The sequence below is a fragment of the Brienomyrus brachyistius genome, chromosome 8, assembly GCF_023856365.1.
Source record: "Brienomyrus brachyistius isolate T26 chromosome 8, BBRACH_0.4, whole genome shotgun sequence".
Classification (NCBI taxonomy): Eukaryota; Metazoa; Chordata; class Actinopteri; order Osteoglossiformes; family Mormyridae; genus Brienomyrus; species Brienomyrus brachyistius.
In genome coordinates, this window is record NC_064540.1 from 19,952,418 (window position 1) to 19,971,130 (window position 18,713).

The window sequence follows — 18,713 nt, forward strand, 5'->3', positions numbered from 1 at the left end:
AGGCGTCGCGGGACGACGAGGGGCGGAGAAACGGCGGCGGCCTTGCTTGTCGGAGGTGGTAAAGCTGCGCCATTTTGTCCGCACTCGCGTGAGCTCGGTGATTGGGCTTCGTTGGTCGGCGCTGGAGCCAATCAGAGGGGAACCGTGCGGCGGAGAAACGGTGAGAGGGAGCGCGGCTTGGAGGGGATGGGATCCGGCAGCAGGGGATTGGTGTGTCACTGACCAACCAAATTACTAACGCCGCAAAACACAGGAATTGGCTTGTATTTACGTTTAACTGCTAGGTACGCGCCGCAAAAGTGCACATTAACGCGGCAGGCGACGTGTCCTAGTCCCCGAAACAAAATGGTTGAACGATATCTAAGGCGAATTACAGGGCCGAGGAAAGGCCCGGGCCGGGGCGACGAGAGGCAAACCAGTGCTGTCTCATGGTCCCTCTGTACTCTCCCGTGCTCGGCAAGCCCGCATGCTCTATCCGACTACGTGGAAGCCTGCATTAACTTGTGCGGCAGGTCCCGCTGCTTGCCATTCGCCGGTGGTGCCCGTCCAGTGTCGGTTACACTCGGAATTCTTAGAAAACTATTTGTTTGTGTGTTGGGGGAGACGGAGGCCGCCTCCTCTGACTAGCGGCGCTTGGCGCTCTCACGTGCCCCCCACGGCAGTATATCGGTTATAAATGCTCGTCCACAATAAAAAGAAATACATTACACTGTTTAATTGTCGTAGGTTATATGCAAACAAGTTACTTTTTCTTTTGCGTTTTTGGACATGAACTGGTATATCTGTGCTGAGTATGTTGCTAACCCATTGTGTGAATTGCCTTCTATTCAGGGCCTACATATTCGGCATACAATGATGCGTCTTTCTGACGGAGATGGAGAACCGCGAAAATAAATACTGAAGGCTAGTTCACTTGCTGTACGTTATTCTTAAAGCGCGCGAGTTCATGCTATGCGCCCCATCGCCAAGAAAAGCGTCTATTTTTTCCGATGTCTACATGCACCACCATCGATCTTGGAAACGGAAATAATGCATACTTAATTTGCCAGTTTTATATAAACTATTCTACTCAACCCCATAGTCATACAACCGTGTGTGAATGTCAGAGATCCGGGGTCGGACCGCGATGTGGCGCCGACCGGCTTCTTTGTCTGCCCATTTCACCATTTGTCTAACGCATCTCTAAGAGCAATGTCCATAAATAATTAAAAATTGCTAATTAATTCGATATAATTTTGAAATGCAGTCTCCAGCAGCCGCCAGATGATTTAAACGCTCTCTTTTGCTCAAAATCGCGAGTTTTTTCATCAGAAAATGAGTCGTTTCGTCTCCTCCGTCATGGGCAGGGGGCGTCCCTTCGTTGTTTTTAGACACACTTGTACTACGAAACAAAATATGACTCGGGCTTCTATCAAATCACACCGCTCTGTATTTGCATCGCGGGAAATATTCAACAAATAAATTTATGGAAGCAGGGGGATTTAACTTCATTTAACCCGTTTATTAAGACAATGTAACCATTTCAAACCAACCCCCTTGCTTTTTTGCCCTTTACGTGCATGGAGGCTTTACAGTTTACACCAAAATGACCTGTTTTTCCCAAAAGTATTTGCGCCCGTTTGGAATGGCATAACATTCCAAATATAACAAAAACATTGGAATTTACATGACATTTTTTACTTTTTGTGTACGAGTGTCCTGGACAGAGATTCAAATCTAATTTGAACTGTTACTCGAATTTGTATTGCTTTGCTGCTTCTTTGCACTGATTGTTGCTCTTACACGCAAACGACCATGCAGCGGGTAAATGGGAAGTCAGTGTGGTTCAGTGTGCATGTCTCCCGATCAGGCAGCGGCACTGCTGCTGATGCACACTCGTGTTTTCGGTCCCCCTCAGATCGTTGTCGTCGTCGTCGTCAACAACAACAGCAGCAAGCAGTAGCAGAGTGAGGTGACGTGGGCATGGAGCAATACACCACCACCGCCTCCACCACCGGGGAGCAGATTGTGGTCCAGGCGGCCAGTGGGCAGCTGCAGCAGCAGGTGAGCGGCAGAGGCACCGAGATGGCTGAGCTTTTCACAGCAGATGTTATCCAGCCATTGACTACTATGAGGGAGGGTGATTCTCCTGTGCAGCTGTGCGTACAGCTGTACCCTCGAGACATGAGGGTTTGTGCTGTCTTTTTAATGTCTTTGCTTTGTCTGAACGCCTACTACAAAGCTCCAGCTGATAAGATATAAAATACCAAAATACATCTGCATTTAGGGCAGAGTTGAGGGGAAATTTAGAGCATTCTCTTTGATTCGAATGAAATTTAAGATGAGCATGCCAATATACAAGTATTTAGCAGTGGAGGTGAAACTTTTTAAGATTTTTAAACTTCTAAAGCAGATGTTTATCCAGCCATTAACTCATGTGAGGGAAGGTGATCTCTTATATAGCTGTGTGTGTGTTACGGAGGGGCACAGATCATTAGGAAAGCTGTAAAAACCTGCGGTGAGATTCCCTGAGAAAAACCTTGTGTGTCATGGACTGATGCATTTCCACAGAAAGACAGTGGAGTTTCAAAATGGCAAAGAAAGAACAGTGTAATGGCTCTTCTGTTTGGATTAGTAGATGAGGGTTAGGATCTGCATATTTCACATTACAATAAGACGTTGTCACGTGTTGGTTCGTGTTTTGTCAAAATCAACTTTATGCCAGTCAAAAAAATACTGTCAGTTTACGCAACCTTTCATCAGTCAGGTGATGTTAAAATATGTAAAATAACATATTGTATAAAATCAAATATCAGCTTATAAATTAAAAAAATTCTCTTATTTACCTGGTTTTTGGTGCCGATTATTCAGTTTCGCCGCATGGTCTAAATTGTTTTTAGGGGTTTTTTGTTTGTGCCAAGTAATTTTTGGAATTAAGTCGTGCCTTAATCTCTGTGGATGATTTGCACACAGGAGAATGTTTATAAATTTGTTGATATGAAAACCCAGTAATTTCAACATCCATTAATCAGTGAACTGGCTGAAGAATCCTGGATTTTTGTTGTATTATTTTTACATGAAATTTTTTTAACCCAAACCCCTCCCTCCCCAACCTGGGATATGCAAGTCGGCGATCTCTTGAGTACACTTATCCTAGTTCTGTGGCAATGACTGTCTGGCACAGTATTTGCGGTCTTGTGCAGATTTTTTTTGCCTAATTCCTGAACATGTAGGCCGCAGTTAAACCCCGATAACCCTGCCGACTTTGACAGTGGCTGCGGGTGTGCTCCAGCGAGTATATGCTGTCTCTGGGCAGTAGCCACAGTTGTGCCACGGTAGCAATTCCCTTCCCCGCTCTGAAGGATTCGTTGGCCGTACCCTGGTAACGATTCCCTGTCTCGGACGCAGGGCACAGTGACCGCAGTGCAGCTGCAGACTGAGGCCCAGGTGGCACCGGCCTCTGGTCAGCAGGTGCAGACACTCCAGGTAGTGGTGTAAATTCCAGCTCCCTGTTCTCTGCATGACCCCCCACCCTGTCATATCCCATGCTTGCCTGTGAACAACCTTTGCACACTGGCCTGGCTGGCTGCATGAATGCCCCCCACCCCACCCAGAGTAGCTGGTGGGTGTGTCGTCCCTCAGCTTGTGGATGTTGGTCCTAGTACTGCACATCTCGCTACAGCTTGCCGGTAGGACAGTCCTTGCCATTGATTGCCATTGCCAATGGCTTCATACACGGGTTCCCCACAGAGCTACATTTTGCCATCGATGTTGGCCTGAAAAGAACTCGTTTCAGAATGCAGTGCAACCACCACCTTCAGTGTGGCACCATGAGTTTGGGTTTGTGCTATTTAAAATTTTTTTTTTATGTCGTCGTGTTGTGTGAACGGCAATTACAAAGCTCCAGCTGATCTGTATTTAGGACAGAGTTTGGGGGAAGTTTAGAACATTCTCTTGAGTCTAATGAAATTTAAGATGAATATGCCAATATACAAACATTTAGCAGTGGAGCTAAGACTATAAGATTTCTAATCTTCTGAAGTTTATCGAAGATTTAAAGATTTTAATTTGATAGTCTTCTGCACTGTTGTTCATCCAGTTTTTTTCCCTTCAATTTATTTGGAGAAATGTACTTATAATGCTTAATATTTAACTTGTGTAATTTCTCAGATTAACTAGGTGAATCCCAAGTCATTCGAACATTGACATTGCTTTTAACAAATAAACTGTGCATATTTATGTTTGTGTATGTAAATATGCAAAATTAACATCGGGGGTAAGTTACCGCAGGCCAGAGCTTTGCATACTCCTTCTGTCTGAAGCATTTAAATGTCTGTGAAACCTGACTGTAAGAAAGTGGAATCTTTGTCTGGCATCGTGGGATCCCGTCCCTGCCACCTCGCCCCAGTGATGCAAGACCTGCATGTATCAGCTTGTCGTTTGGATGCTCCCCACCCCGACCGCACCTGTCTTGTGCAATTTGTGCTCGGCTGGATCTCGTGACGTTTCTGTGACATCTTGCCAAAGGACCGCTGTGTCCCCAGGTGCTCGTTTCTGCCCGGTGTCTCCAGGCTCGCTGGCTGTGTCTGCCTGCACGCGCATGCTCGCACCTGCCCCCTGGTGTCCCTTACTCACCCTGGTGGTCTGGGGTCCAGAGCTTCGCAACCCTGCTTATTAACATGTCTCCTCCCACCCAGGTGCAGGGTCAGCCCCTGATGGTGCAGGTCAGCGGAGGCCAGCTGATCACCTCCTCAGGGCAGCCGATCATGGTGCAGGCCATGCCTGGAAGCCAGGGCCAGACTATCATGCAGGTGCCTGTATCAGGGGCACAGGGTCTGCAGCAGGTGAGGCCAGGACTGTGGGCTTGGGGGAGCCGCATGGACTCGTTCTCCGGGGTGGGCATGTGAAATGTCATGCGAGTCTCTCACACTTCTTGTTTTCTGTGGTGCAGATCCAGCTCGTCCAGCCAGGGCAGATCCAGCTGCAGGGGGGACAGGCGCTTCAAGTGCAGGGCCAACAAGGTGCCACCCAGCAGATCATCATCCAACAGCCCCAGACGGCCGTCACCGCCGGACAGACCCAGGTGAGCGCTGGTGTGCTTCAGGCGCGACTGCACGTGTGAGGGGAGTCCATCAAGCCATGTGACTTTGGTTAAGGCAGCTCTACACAGCATGGTTCTCCTGGCTTATGATCTCTGGGACTTCTGTGTGCTTTAGGGCCAGCAGCAGATCACGGTGCAGGGCCAGCAAGTGGCGCAGACGGCCGAGGGCCAGACTATTGTATACCAGCCGGTCAATGCTGACGGCACAATCCTGCAGCAGGGTAAGTGCCCCGCCCTCATTTCCACGTGTAAACCTATCACTTGCCAGTCACCCCGGTCAGCGGAGCCTCCTGACATCTCACTGCCGTGCAGGAATGATCACCATCCCGGCGGCGAGCCTGGCAGGGGCCCAGATCGTGCAGGCCGGCTCTAACACCAACACCAGTACCAGCGGCCAGGGCACCGTGACAGTTACCCTGCCGGTGTCTGGCAACATGGTGAATGCCGGAGGCATGGTGATGGTGAGCACCTGAAGTCTGAGGGAGTGTGGGGAGCAGCCGCGGGCTTCAGCTGCTGATTGATCTAAGGCGTGTTCCCCGTCCTCCTTCGCTCTCTGTCAGATGGTGCCTGGCAGCGGCACCGTGCCCTCCATCCAGCGCATCCCACTGCCTGGCGCCGAGATGCTGGAAGAGGAGCCGCTCTACGTTAACGCCAAGCAGTACCACCGCATCCTGAAGCGCCGGCAGGCCCGCGCCAAGCTGGAAGCTGAGGGCAAAATCCCCAAGGAGCGGAGGGTGAGCTCGGGCAGGGACAGGGTGGTGCAGCTAGCGCTGAAGCTAAGGGTGGAGCCCCGAATTAGCCGTAGTGGCCAGGAAGATATCCAAGTCAGCATGAAAGTATCAGTTATTTCTGGTGTATGGGCCAAGCAGCTGAGTAATCCCAGTGGGGGGAAGGGGGGGCCTACCTGATTAGTGGAAGGCAAATATTTAAGCAGTATGCTGTTAACCAGTGAAATAAGTCAGTGATTCTCATACCCTGTGTGCTGATTTACTAAGCAAGTACTTTTCCTGGAATACTATTACTTCAAAATTTTATTTCGCTCCAAGTAAATTTATATAGAGGAAAATGTTACATTAGTCTGTCACAAATGAACATAAAACATGAAACAGTTGATTATCAGCATGTAGAATTATTCGGCAATCTGAAACTAAGTTACTTGCTTGGCCAACAACAGAAATAATAAACAGGTTTAGTTATTTAGTCTATATAAAGAATAACAAGCATTCTTTATATAAAGAAATAATGTATTGTGCCATTGCAAAATATCAGACATTCAATCTATCAGGGTATATACCCTACATGGGACCTTACTCACTCTAAGTGTCACTGCAGATATCTTCCACTAGAGGGGGCGATTTGACAAATCATTGTTTCATTTAGGCATTGGTGCTGACTTGTGTCTCTCCTCTTAGAAATACCTGCACGAGTCACGACACCGGCATGCCATGCAGAGGAAGCGCGGTGATGGCGGCCGCTTCTTCTCACCCAAGGAGAAGGAGGAAATGGCCCTTGCCCTACAGGTGAGGGAAAAGGGGGACTTAAGCCAGCAGCAGCAGGAGGATGTGCTTAGGGCTCTGCAGCTCAACTCCCATTGGCCACCCATGTCTGCCCCACCCCTCGGGTAAACAGTGGAACATCCCACTTGTACTCAGTGGGCCTTACCTGTAAGACGAGAGCCATGTTTTCTTTGTGTCTGAAACCTTCTGTTTGTTCATTGTCTTATGCCAGCTACCTCAGATAAGATTATTTTTATGGTTTGTTAAATATGGGGGGCGGCATGGTGGTGCAGTGGTTAGCACTGTCGCCTCACACCTCTGGGACCCGGGTTCGAGTCTCTGCCTGGGTCACATGTGTGCGGAGTTTGCATGTTCTCCCCGTGTCGTCGTGGGGTTTCCTCCGGGTACTCCGGTTTCCCCCCACAGTCCAAAAACATGCTGAGGCTAATTGGAGTTGCTGAATTGCCCGTAGGTGTGCATGTGTGAGTGAATGGTGTGTGAGTGTGCCCTGCGGTGGGCTGGCCCCCCATCCTGGGTTGTTCCCTGCCTTGTGCCCATTGATTCCGGGATAGGCTCCGGACCCCCCGTGACCCAATAGGATAAGCGGTTTGGAAAATGGATGGATGGATGGATGTTAAATATGCTCAGTTGCAAGTTGTGAACTTCTGGCGGAGGGTAAGTGGAAGTTTAGGGGATGACGTTTTCACTGAGCTCCTCCGTCAGACGCACTGCTGCTCTGAATAGCTCCCCTAAGGCCCTGTTTCTGTTTGCTGCTCTAGCATTTCTGTCCTGTTGCTCTCATCAGCTTGGTCCTATTTGTATGTTCTCTTGCTTATTCTTTGGAGGAATTGCTGTGTATCACTCGACCCAGCATGGCAGTAGTAGTCAGGTTTCCTTAGTTTTCTCCAGCCCATGCTTGTTACGTGCTGTGCTATAAACCTGTCCGCCAAAGCTGTTCTGTTGGGTCTCCAGCCCAGCTCTTGGGTCTAACCCAATCCAGACCCGTCTAGTGGGTTGGACTGTACCACTGTGTGGGTTGTGATGTGGAGGACAACAGCAGCTGGAAGTTGGAGACCTCCTAAGCAAGTGTGTGGGATTGGTATATCGGGGGGCGGGGTTATAGAAAGTGACGTGGAGTTTGAATTTCCTGTAGATCCACTGTCATGTCTGCATGTTCCTTTTGCTAATACTGATGTTTTAAATCCAGATGAGATGTGCTGTTCTGCTTGGCCTGATGGTATTCACCTGTTTGTTTTTCTTGTCTGGCATTCAAACATGTATATTCTTTTCCTGTTTTAATTATGAATAAATGACTTTTAATACCATCTGAAGAATGTCTTAACATATGTGAGCTCCTTGTATGGGCCTTGGACAATGATGTACAACAAAACAGAATCCTGTTTTTGCAACACTGAATAAAATTAAAAGTCTTCTGATAAGAGGGCGAGCTGCAGGAATCCTATATGTGTGGCTTTTCAGGTTTAATATTTAAAGCTTTGGGGTTAACATTGAGTTAAAGGTTTGAAGCACTATCACATATTAGCTGAATTTTTTGCAACTGAACTAAAATAAATAGCTGTAGCTGGGCTAAAATAAACCTGTAAATATTTATATATTAACACACAAGCATGCCAGATTACATCAATGTTATGAAAATTCTAGGAGCCTGGGGGTCTAAATGTAATTACATTACAATGTACACCAGCACCTGACCTGTCCGTAGGTGTGCTGTGTTCACCTATGCAGTCTGTCTGACCTCTGACCCCTGCCTCCTCCTTCCAGGGCCAACAGGATCAAGCCCAAGCTGCAGACGAGACCGTGAACCAGATCATCCGTGTGTCGTAACACCAGGCTGCCTGCCTGTGTGTGTGTGTGTGTGTGTGTGTGTGTGTGTGTGTGTGTATGTGTGTGTGTGTGTGTGTGTGTGTGTGTGTGTATATGTGTGTGAGAGAGAGAGAGAAAATGAGGGGATTCCCCCAATGTTGGGTGCTCAACAGCAACTCTTATTTGTTATAAGGAGACGTTCCCCATTTTACTGAATGCAGAATGCTTATATTTTTTTATTTTTTTATTTAAAATGTGGGCACACTTTAGTGTTTTTTTTTTTTTTTTTTTGCCCCTCCCTCCCTTAAGTTTATAACTCCCAAAATCGATGCGGCTGCTATGTCTGAGTGATCTAGAACTTGCCCTGAAATTGAGGAGCCTGCAACCCACTTTACAAATTATTTGGTCCGATCATCCAAAGAAAGAGCAATCATGTGATTTTCATTTTCGACGTTTGCCTCTTCAGCTTCTCCGTTTAGGGAGGGAAGAGAAGCTTAAGACCACAATGCTCAGTGTGTCTCAGAATGCGTGACGGGGTTATGATGAAATTCTACAGATTTAACGCTAGTGTTAGTGAAATGTCCTGTACTTGTGTTCCTGTGGTATTAAGTCTGTGTCAGGGCTGGGATGGAAGTCTGAGAGCCCGACCTTCTCCGTACCTGGGGTTTACGTCGTAGGGAACCGTAGCTGCATTAACTGGCTATTTTGTAATCTTAGTGTTAAATAGTTTCACTCTCTGTAAAGTACAATTGTGTAACATTAGAGTATTCTTCAGTTCCTCATTAAATTATTTAGTCAGGAGGTTTAGTGTTGATGGTTTTGCATGACATCCCTCCCTTTTGCATTATTATTTTTTTTTAATCTTAGTACCCAGTGCTGACAGACACATAAGACTTGTGTCTCATTCTTCTGTTGTGTGTAGGATGGGAAGCAAAAACAGTTGTAGATGAGATTTTTTTTTCCTTTCATTTGTATTTCTTATAACACCCACCCAACCACCACGCATGTAAATTAAAATGACCCACAACACAGTTAGGGATTGTCTCCCACACCATTGGGGTCAAAGAAGCAGCACCACACCAATTTTTACGACTTGTTTCACGAGTTTTGCAAATTTGCTTATTTCTTTCCATTCTGAGAAGCAATAACTGTGATTCTGTTGGCAAGGATTCCCATAACTTTTTTAACCCCCCTCATCTGTTTGTCTGAAGCAGTTGTAGAAAATTACTTTGAAGACTTTGCTACATACTGAATCACTGGTAGCAGTAGTGTGTTTGGTCAGTAAATTGACAATTTGGCAAGGGCTTTTGCATGAACTTTGGGACAGAACATTGTCAAATGGTGGGTGAGGTAGTGTACATACATTTCTAATGTATATTGTATTGGTTTTTCCTTCATGCATGAGTTAGTAGAATAAAATGCAGGATTGTGTACTACATTCTGCCATTAAAAGAGCTTTTTTATTTTATACGTTTTATATGTTTCTCAAACTGGTAGCGTATACTTAGACCGTCAAACTAATTGTGTTAATAAAGTATTGACCCCACGATCACTACAACGCATTTTAAAATACTGCTTTGTTAAACCAAAGTTTTTTGTTAAGCTTTTGTGCTGTCAAAAACAAAATCAAGCGTGGTTTATCTGTGGTAGAGTTCCGCAAAAGCTTCGGTAAAGCCCGATCAGACACCGCCTCCTGCCCGCCCACTCGGTAAGGTGACAGGGGACGGAAGCAGCCAAGGCTGCCTGCGAATAGCAGCTACGCAGACTGAAAAAGAGGGGCAATACTACAGCTGCGATGAAGACATCACTGTTTTAACATCAGAATATTAGCCCCGAAAATCCAATGCGCGCACGCATGCCAGCAGGCTCGTAACAGCATACCTACTGCATTCAGACTACGCTTCAAGCGCGCGCTTGTTGCCTGAGAAGAACGGGTACGATAAGGAAGGAGCCTCAAAGTACGGAGCAGTCAGGGGTTAACTGAAGTGGAGGGGGCAAAGAGAGAAACACCACTTATCATAATGTCGGAATCGGTGGTCGACGGTAAGCAGGAGCCGAAACAGGCCAGCAAGGAGGCCAAGGAGAGTGAGAACGCGGCGGAGAAGTGCTCAGCAAGGGCTGGGCGCGGGAGCGCGGGCGAGCTGCCCTACGCGTTCACGTCCCAGAAACCTGTCAAAAAGGTAAGGCAGCGCGCGCGCGGAGTCAGCACCCCGTTAGATCATGATGATAATTTATCATGAGGATAAAATAAACGCGATGCATGGACACCAGGTTGCACTGCGTGCCCTGGACGATAAGTAGTCGTTGCGCAAAAGGCTACGGAAGACATCCCTAGCACAATGCCAGATTTATTACAAGCCCCCGAATAAATGTGCTTCCACCAAACTAACTTGAAGTTGTGCAATGTGAAACTTTATCAATGATTACCATTCCGTTAAACGACTAGTGGAATTACAAGCTGGCTGGTAAAAACTAGCAATGTTTATAAAACCTAGTGCTACGCCAACTGGAAACGGTATCGCAGGTTGTTGATGATAATGGGATTTAGTTTTGATAAATGTTAAACTGTCAGGGACATCTGTTTACTATCCTACTTTAGTTACGCCCTTGCGCCTGCCTATCGCCCGCGAATAAGTGACCGTTTCCGCAGGGGCGCGCTGATTTGGCCCCGTCACCCCTCTTTGGGTGCGCAGGTACATCTGTAGGCGTCCCGGGTATATTTCCTGCACACGTCAGGATCTGGTTGTGTACTCCTGAATAATTATTATATTTCCACAAATGTGCGCCCATTCCAGGATCACCAGCTCTCGCCCATCTGGCGTGACAATCAAGTTTTCAGACTCATGCTCATGCATCTGTACCACTGTGCGGGTTGTGCCGTGGAGGACATGTAAATCTTACACCAAATTCCTATTATATCGTTAGAAACATATAATAAGCGATATCAAAAGCGTTGGGGGCAGTTTGCAAATCCTATAGACTGTTTTTACGGTAATAAAACTCTAACATACATGTAAATGTGGGTGCAGACGTGTCTCGATTTGAAAGTCTCACTCCAGCCAGCTGACCATAGTTGGCATCCCTGACTCAGCCGTGTGCTTTCTTTGGCTAAGTGGTCATACATAATGGATGGATGGACGGACAGTAATATGTAAAAAAATATTTCAAAAACATACTGAAAAGAAATTTTGGTCACCTTTCAGCTGATGAGACATATTAATGCTTTTAACTTCTTATCTGTACTGGGGCATACACACATACATGGTAGACCAGTAGTCATTCAGGCAGGAGAAGGTGCCTCACAGCATGTACAGTATTAGTTTACTTTTTGCTGTGTTCTTGAAGAAACAGACCTATCTCCAGTTTCCTCTTGATTACGGATGCTTAGGTACTTTGTGCAAATCTTGTCCTAATGTGGTGAAGCAGGGGAGAGGCTAAATGGTGGCAATATAAGGAAATTCAAGGAATTGGAGATCAGTAGATGAGAGAGTCTGACAGAACAGCAGGTCAGGCAGCTGTTATACAGTTTGTTATCAGCTTAGAGGTAGAGGTGGAGATTTCAGGTCCAGAAAGTACAAATCCAGACCAGGATTTTATTTCAACCAACCAGTAGATCATAAAGAGTCACAAGTCACAGAGTGGGGGCGGCATGGTGGTGCAGTGGTTAGCACTGTTGCCTCACACCTCTGGGACCCGGGTTCGAGTCTCCGACTGGGTCACATGTGTGCGGAGTTTGCATGTTCTCCCCATGTCGTCGTGGGGTTTCCTCCGGGTACTCCGGTTTCCCCCCACAGTCCAAAAACATGCTGAGGCTAATTGGAGTTGCTAAATTACCCGTAGGTGTGCATGCGTGAATGAATGGTGTGTGAGTGTGCCCTGCAATGGGCTGGCCCCCCATCCTGGGTTGTTCCCTGCCTCGTGCCCATTGATTCCGGGATAGGCTCCGGACCCCCCGCGACCCAGTAGGATAAGCGGTTTGGAAAATGGATGGATGGATGGATGGAAGTCACAGAGTACTCAACTGTTTGGTTGCAACAAAATCCTGTACTGGATTTGTACTTTCTGGATATAAAACCTCTATTGATCAGTATAGTCTAAGCCATCAAAAATAAACGTAACTGTGTTTTGAATGTTATTATGTTGACCTGTCATGGAATTACCCTTAAGAGCTTCTCAGGGGTAAATGTCCAGCAAAACACATAGGAATAAATCCTTTGTGTTTCCCTTTTAATGAGGAAAATTTAAATACTGTTTTATAATGGGGTCCCATGTACATCTTTTGCATATTGTAATGTATTGTATATTAACTAATCTTGTATTATAACTGCACTTTTCATTCTGTCTTGGGCACCCTGGGTTTCTTGGTAGAGGTCCCAGGTTTGCTGTGGATTTGTGGATATGGAAGGTGATTGATTGGTGTATTTCTACATGATCTTTAATCTGAGTGTTGCCTTGTAAAAGGCAATGGCAGAAAGGAACACAGAGAGAGTGCTGAGGTAAGGGCGTCTACCACATTAAATGGCAAGATGACAGGTACGCTTCTCATTAGCACTGAAAATAGGAGAGGAGATTACCTGAGGACTTTCCTGATGAGTAGCAAACCGTGAAACAGGAGAGGAAGGGAGGAGCTAATGAAGAAAAGGATCTCTATGGGCCAGTGGTCAGCTGGTCAACCTAATAACAATATAGAATTTATAAAAGAGTCATTAAGTGCTGTGTCAACAAATGCAGCAGCTGTGAGTTCGTTTTGCCTTATCGGAGCTCCAAACCACCAGACCTTGATCTAAGAGCAAGTAAACATGATCTTTCTCCATGAAGAGGAACAGAGCCAGTGTGGATCTCATGCTGTACCTGTCAGGATGCGGGCAGGTCATTGTTTATGCCATTGGCTTGAAGCATAAATTGTTGATGTTGACATTTTTTTTCCCAACTTGGCATCCTGTCTGCTTTTACCTCTGAATGCTCCGCTCTAGTGTTTGTGGGTGTTTATGAACAAGTGCTGCTTTGGTTTGAACGGCACTGGTCTGGTATCTCTTAACCTGTTCATCAGAACATCCTTGAGGCGTATTGCTCAGGGTTCAGTCAGTTGTCACAGTGACTATAACATCTTCTGTGGGTTTTTTTGGCAATACCCCTCCTTCCCCCATCCCCCAATATTGGGGACGGAAAGCAGAACCACTTGACATGTAGGCATTTCCTGAGCTGACTGCTCACTTTTCTTTGTTGTTCATCCCCTTTCACCAGTAGTGCGAACTGTTAAACGATACATACGCAATAATGCATTGAGTTTTGCAACATCTTTTCATACATACAATTTAAATAAATATACAGCTCTGGAAAAAATTGAGACCACAGCAAAAGTTTCAGTTTCACTCATGTGTGAAATATCCATGTTATTTTGCAAACTGCAGCCTGGCTCTTCCCTGATTCTCATTGATGAAGGGCTGTTTTTTTTTCTTTTTGGGTCTTCAGTCCTGCTTCTACACTGTTGGAAAAAACGGTACAGACCTGGTACAGTTTTGTCGTCCAAGGTACAAGCAATAATAATGTGCCCCCAATGATACAGAAAATATACCTCAGAGTTCATTTCTGTACCTTAAAAGGTACATTACCCTACAGCTAGAGTACAAGTGGCAGTCGCTTGAGGGTACAGCCCCAGTGACAAGTAATTGTACCCTCAGAGGTACAAATTGGTACTTTTTCTGAGTGTAGGAGTCTGTTATGAATTGTCCTAGCAGTGCACTTAATGTTTCCCATTCTTTTTGAAGGTCGCTTGAGGTCATCCTCCGATTTATAAGGCATTACGGATAAGTTAATGCTCATCTCTGGAATTAGAAAGCTGCTTCTGCTCTCTACCTGGCTGGTTTTTGGCTGTTGCCAGCATTCCTGCTTCACCTTGTTCTTGCGTATTGCTGCTGTAGAAACCGCCTCGCAGTGTAGCCTTCTGCCAGCAGCACCAGGATTAAACCAGGATTTAAAAAGGCATATTTTAAGAAATATAGTGCGGTCTCTTAATTTTTTCCAGAACTGTATGCGTGTTAGAGTGCCAGTTGCTTTTTCATGTTTGAAAATTGCCAAAGTGTGCTTCTTCCAGAGCACCAAGCGCACACTTGAGTGTTTTTAACATCCATGAACAATGGAACCCTATGAAGAAACTGATTGCTGTTGAGTAAGCTAATGGCAATCACCTATATTCTTTTTGGATTGCATCATATGTGATCATATGAGAAATGCATATATACCTGTCTGCCCAATGAGGATGCACCATGCTCTGTGCATTCTGGGATTGGCTCTGGGCTAACAGTAACCATATACTGGATAAGCAGTTATGGAAAGTGAATGGATAGATTTACCAGTGTAGGACCATTAATCTAGGATATCTATGACATTGACCATACTGACTAGGTATTTATTTCTCACTAGCCCATGTTCTTTTACTCATTAGAGTAAGTGTGAGCTGGAGTGGACAGGGCAAGACACAGCCAGTCAGGTAAAGGGCAAGGTTTCTATTAGATGCTAATTTGCCATTGTTGTGGTCATAATCATCAGGTTGCCAGCATTTACCAAAAATGATGCGAACGAGCTGTTTGACTTCAGCTACCTCGGGAGGGGAGGGGTGGCCTTTTGTAAAGAGGGTGGTACCGCCCCCTCCCCGTCTTCCCTAGTCCCCACCAGCCAGGAGATTACCATGAAAACGTATGTTGGATGTTAAAATGCCCGGGCAAGAGTGCGGCGAACCTAGAGGCTGAGAGCTGCAAACAGGAAACGATGGCACAAAAGCAGAGTGGGGTGAGTCTGGCCTGGATGGGGGCCTGGGCTAGGGGCTGGTTGTGGTCCTTTGGTGGACATGTGATTGAGACGCACTGGGGAGCGGACGGTGGTTTTTCCATGGACAGCAAACTGCGTACGGACTGGCGTTCCTCTCTGCATAGCGGCCCGGAGTAGCTGAGTGTGTGAGTCCTGCTTCCTCCATTCACTGGGTTGTAGAAGTTATCAAGGGCTGGGTGTTTCCTGTGGTTCATTAGCAGACAAAAGACTGGATGTGGATTAGAGTCCCTTTATGAACAGTGCCTGTGTGTGACGTCTGGTTCCTCGAAGCAGCCCTGTGGCTTTGACTCCCGGGAGTCACTGTTCATAGTGCTGCTTCTGCCTTGAGTTTAGACTCTCACAATGATTGAAGTCATGGAACGCAGGGGTCGGTCTGATCTGGATGTAGAAAGTGTGCGTCTGCAGAAGGAGTAACGTGGGGTTAGGGGTGGGCGATACGGCAAAAATATCATATCGTGATTTTTTCAGGCAAGATCACGATCCACGATCTTATTGCAATTCTTTTTCATGCTGGTTTTGCAAGCTACTTAACAGTTCAACCAAACTAATAAATAAAACCTAAAAGACAAACCTGCCCAGCACACTCTTTTGTGGGTTTTCTTTTGAGTTGGTTAATAAGGTTCCTCGTGCTGCCATCCGACGTGCAAACCTTTGTGCAATCTTTGCAAAATTTGCAAATAACTGTTGCTTGCACCCTGTTGGTTTTGGAAAATCCAAACAAGTTCCAAATCACCGACGTCAAATTATTTTTAAGGACCAGCTCCTTCGTGCCATCCATGCCACTACGCTGGCAAATATGGAATGTGTTGCATGTTGCACATTGCATGTCGGGATTGGCGTGAAACGGAGAGAGGAAGAAATACAAGACACTGCCTACTGCCGGTTTATTGTTGTGTCGAAAGAGATTTAACTGACAAAACAACTTTAGATGTGTATATGAGCCATAGTACTGCAACTGATAGAATGTGCACTGTAGTGCGATACTAATGATCTCTCCGTAAAGGCAGATTGTGGAGACATTTTAATCGTTCATGATTTAATATCGTCACGTCGTACACTCCTTCTTGGGGGGTTGGTGTTTCAGAAGTTTTGTGGTGGGAGAGACTACTGGTTCTGTTTTGGAGGTAGATTTCTTAACATTCTTCACATTTTTCCCATTCTGCTCTCTGCTGCAGCTTGTGGGTCAGTGTGTATCTTCTAAGGGTGATCCAGTGATTGCCTTCTGCAGCCTCCTTTGTTCCAGCGGAGGCTCTATTTTGTGATCCAGGTGTTCAGAGGTCAGGTGTACGAATGAGCAAAATCAAGCAATGAAAATAAGGAAAACTGCTAAACTGACAGATTGTGGCTGCGAGACTTCATCATTTCCAAGGACAGCCTCAACCCTTTGAGTCAGCCAGACAGCAGGATAGGACAGCCTATAGTCACTCTTATTTTTTGCCTTACTTAGCTTATTAACAATTGCATTTTCCATCTGAACATCAGACTAACAATGGCCTGGGCTCCTTCTCCTCTGCCATATCTGGAAATAAAACCCAAGGATTCCTGATATGGATCCTGACGGGGAGAACTTTATTGCCATCGGTTCGCTGTTACATTTACGCTCCACTCAAGGTCAAAATTCAGAATTGAGGATTATTGTCAAGGACGCCGTCTGACACTCGTATCATTTCTGTTCAAGCATAACAAGCAGCTTAATCCCAGAGTTGGAGGGGATTTAGCTGGGAAAAGCTTAGTGGAGTTAAATGTTAGAAAGCATGTGGGAGGGGGACTAATCCAGAGGCAGGCCATGGAACGGTGTCTGAGGCCCTGAAATGATCTTTTTACTGTTAGCATAATACTAACAACACCGTGATTATATTAGTTGCCAGACAGCCATTGTTGTTATCCTGCTTTCAGCCCTGGATGCTACCCTCTAAAAATCCGTAAGTTCTATGTCTCCATGGAAACAGCGGGACTTTATTGGTGTTCTAGAAAATATGGGACATGTGTCATCCTCCTGCGGACTGGTGCATGTTGGGAAATGAAGAAGGAACCTGGAAAAGAAGGTGCTGTATTGGTTAGACACGCGACTCAAAGCTGAAAGTGAGTTTTGATTAAAAAAAAAGTGAAACAGTAAGAATAATAAAATTGACTGCCCAATTATCCACATGAATTCCTAAAGCAGCGGTTCTCAACCCGTGGGTCGTGACCCAAATTTGGGTCGGAAAGGGGCAAAATTCACTGGCATATCCAATCAGATTTGTGCGATAGGCATTGATTGGCATAAACTGCAGAGTGCACTGCGTGCTTGATCATAGCGTTAATTTAAACCCATATAGAGTCGCGACTGAGATGGCACGGTAAAAATTGGGTCGCGGTGCAAAAAAAGGTTGGTATAAAGAATGTCCAAAATCTTTGTGTGCCACAGATTCTGTGTGTGAGTGTGTGCGCACACGAGTGACCTCTGACCTCGGAGGGGCATCTATCTAACAGAATTATCAACATGCTGGAAAGCAGAACCGTGAGCCGCATTACCATGCGTATGTGTCCCTGCCCTGTCAGACTTCCCCCGGGTCCCTCCGCCCCATGATTTTAGTCTCCCTGAGCTGTACAGAGGGCAGTTGCGTAACATGTCTGAGAGACTATTGGCTCGCTTGCCTCATTGAAAGAGAACAAGATATTTTTAGGGAACAGTTCGAAAGCCTTCAGCAATCCGGTGACATTGTCTGCTTGGCAACAGCTTGACAAAATTCAACGTGTTGATGTTTTTTGATACAATAATGAGAATCTGGGGTTGCTTGCTTAATATTAATCTGGTAGGAAGCTTTGGCAGGAGAGTCTATAAACCAGATGATGACCTAATTTAACACACTTTGTATTTTTTTCTTTCATTTTTATTTGGCTGTTTGTAACTCCCCCCCCCCCCCCCACTGCTCCTGTTTTATACTCACGACCTTGTGATTTAATAATAACACCAATGTAATGTGAGCCCTGGTAATGCTGAGCACCAGGTGCGGAAAACTCAGTCCATTGGAGGGCGCTGACCCTCTCAGCCGGTCACACACTATGGGTAGCTCAAGTAAAAGCGGGGAGAATCTGGAGCGCGAACATGGAGAGTACAAGGAGACTCACAAAGCCGAGGCGCCGAACCCACAACCTCCTGTAGTATACTACGTTTAAAACCTGTATTTAATACCTACAAGTGCTAGATTTCCCAGAGGTGTGAGATCACAGCGCTACCTGCTGACACGCTGCTCTGTCGCCTGGAATTTTCATGATGAGCTACACTGGGATGTTATGCGGGAAGGTTTACATGTAAGTCTAGATATTTTCACTTTGTAAAAATGCAATGTCTGCCTTTCTCTTTTTCGCAATATAATGAGGACCAAAGTATCCTGGGAGACAGGGACTGAGGTGATATAAAGTGACAAACATGGTGTCCAGGTGAGAATGTGCATCTAACCTGTAAAGTGAAGGATTCACACCCAGTATTAGAAATACAGGCC

At 46.0% G+C, this 18,713-nt stretch overlaps 2 protein-coding genes across 10 annotated transcripts in view; both read left to right on the forward strand.

Moving 5' to 3' along the window:
- On the forward strand, positions 1-18,591 carry nfya (nuclear transcription factor Y, alpha). 7 transcript variants are annotated; one of them, XR_007399403.1, is made up of 10 exons: positions 1-160; positions 1,898-2,043; positions 3,388-3,468; positions 4,677-4,823; positions 4,931-5,062; positions 5,196-5,301; positions 5,393-5,541; positions 5,641-5,814; positions 6,493-7,048; positions 12,241-18,591. XR_007399403.1 is itself a non-coding variant. In XM_049023555.1 (10 exons), exons 2-10 carry the CDS (start codon positions 1,963-1,965, stop codon positions 8,419-8,421), a joined length of 1,041 nt encoding a protein of 346 aa, XP_048879512.1. In that variant the 5' UTR covers positions 1-160; positions 1,898-1,962; the 3' UTR covers positions 8,422-9,868. The 7 variants fall into 7 exon arrangements, 6 of the variants coding, with proteins under 6 accessions (XP_048879512.1, XP_048879508.1, XP_048879511.1 ...); XM_049023555.1 differs by lacking the exon at positions 12,241-18,591 and adding an exon at positions 8,359-9,868 and having other exon boundaries at positions 6,493-6,600; XM_049023551.1 differs by lacking the exon at positions 12,241-18,591 and having other exon boundaries at positions 6,493-7,901.
- Positions 10,080-18,713, forward strand: part of LOC125747920 (S-adenosylhomocysteine hydrolase-like protein 1) — a 19,201-nt gene continuing 10,567 nt past the window's right edge. The window contains exon 1 of one of the 3 annotated variants that reach the window (XM_049023541.1): positions 10,080-10,580. In XM_049023541.1, coding sequence (XP_048879498.1) covers positions 10,422-10,580 — 159 coding nt within the window. In that variant the 5' untranslated portion in view covers positions 10,080-10,421. The remainder of the gene's footprint in view (positions 10,581-18,713) is intronic. The other 2 variants (XM_049023540.1, XM_049023539.1) reach the window with 2 other exon arrangements.

What these genes read in the sequence shown, in the direction of transcription:
- nfya (XM_049023551.1), top strand. Translation starts at nt 1,963, where the DNA reads ATGGAGCAATACACCACCACCGCCTCCACCACCGGGGAGCAGATTGTG. An exon ending in GTGGGCAGCTGCAGCAGCAG is followed by an intron (nt 2,044 to 3,387) that starts GTGAGCGGCAGA and finishes TCTCGGACGCAG; the next exon opens with GGCACAGTGACCGCAGTGCA. An exon ending in GGGCACAGGGTCTGCAGCAG is followed by an intron (nt 4,824 to 4,930) that starts GTGAGGCCAGGA and finishes TCTGTGGTGCAG; the next exon opens with ATCCAGCTCGTCCAGCCAGG.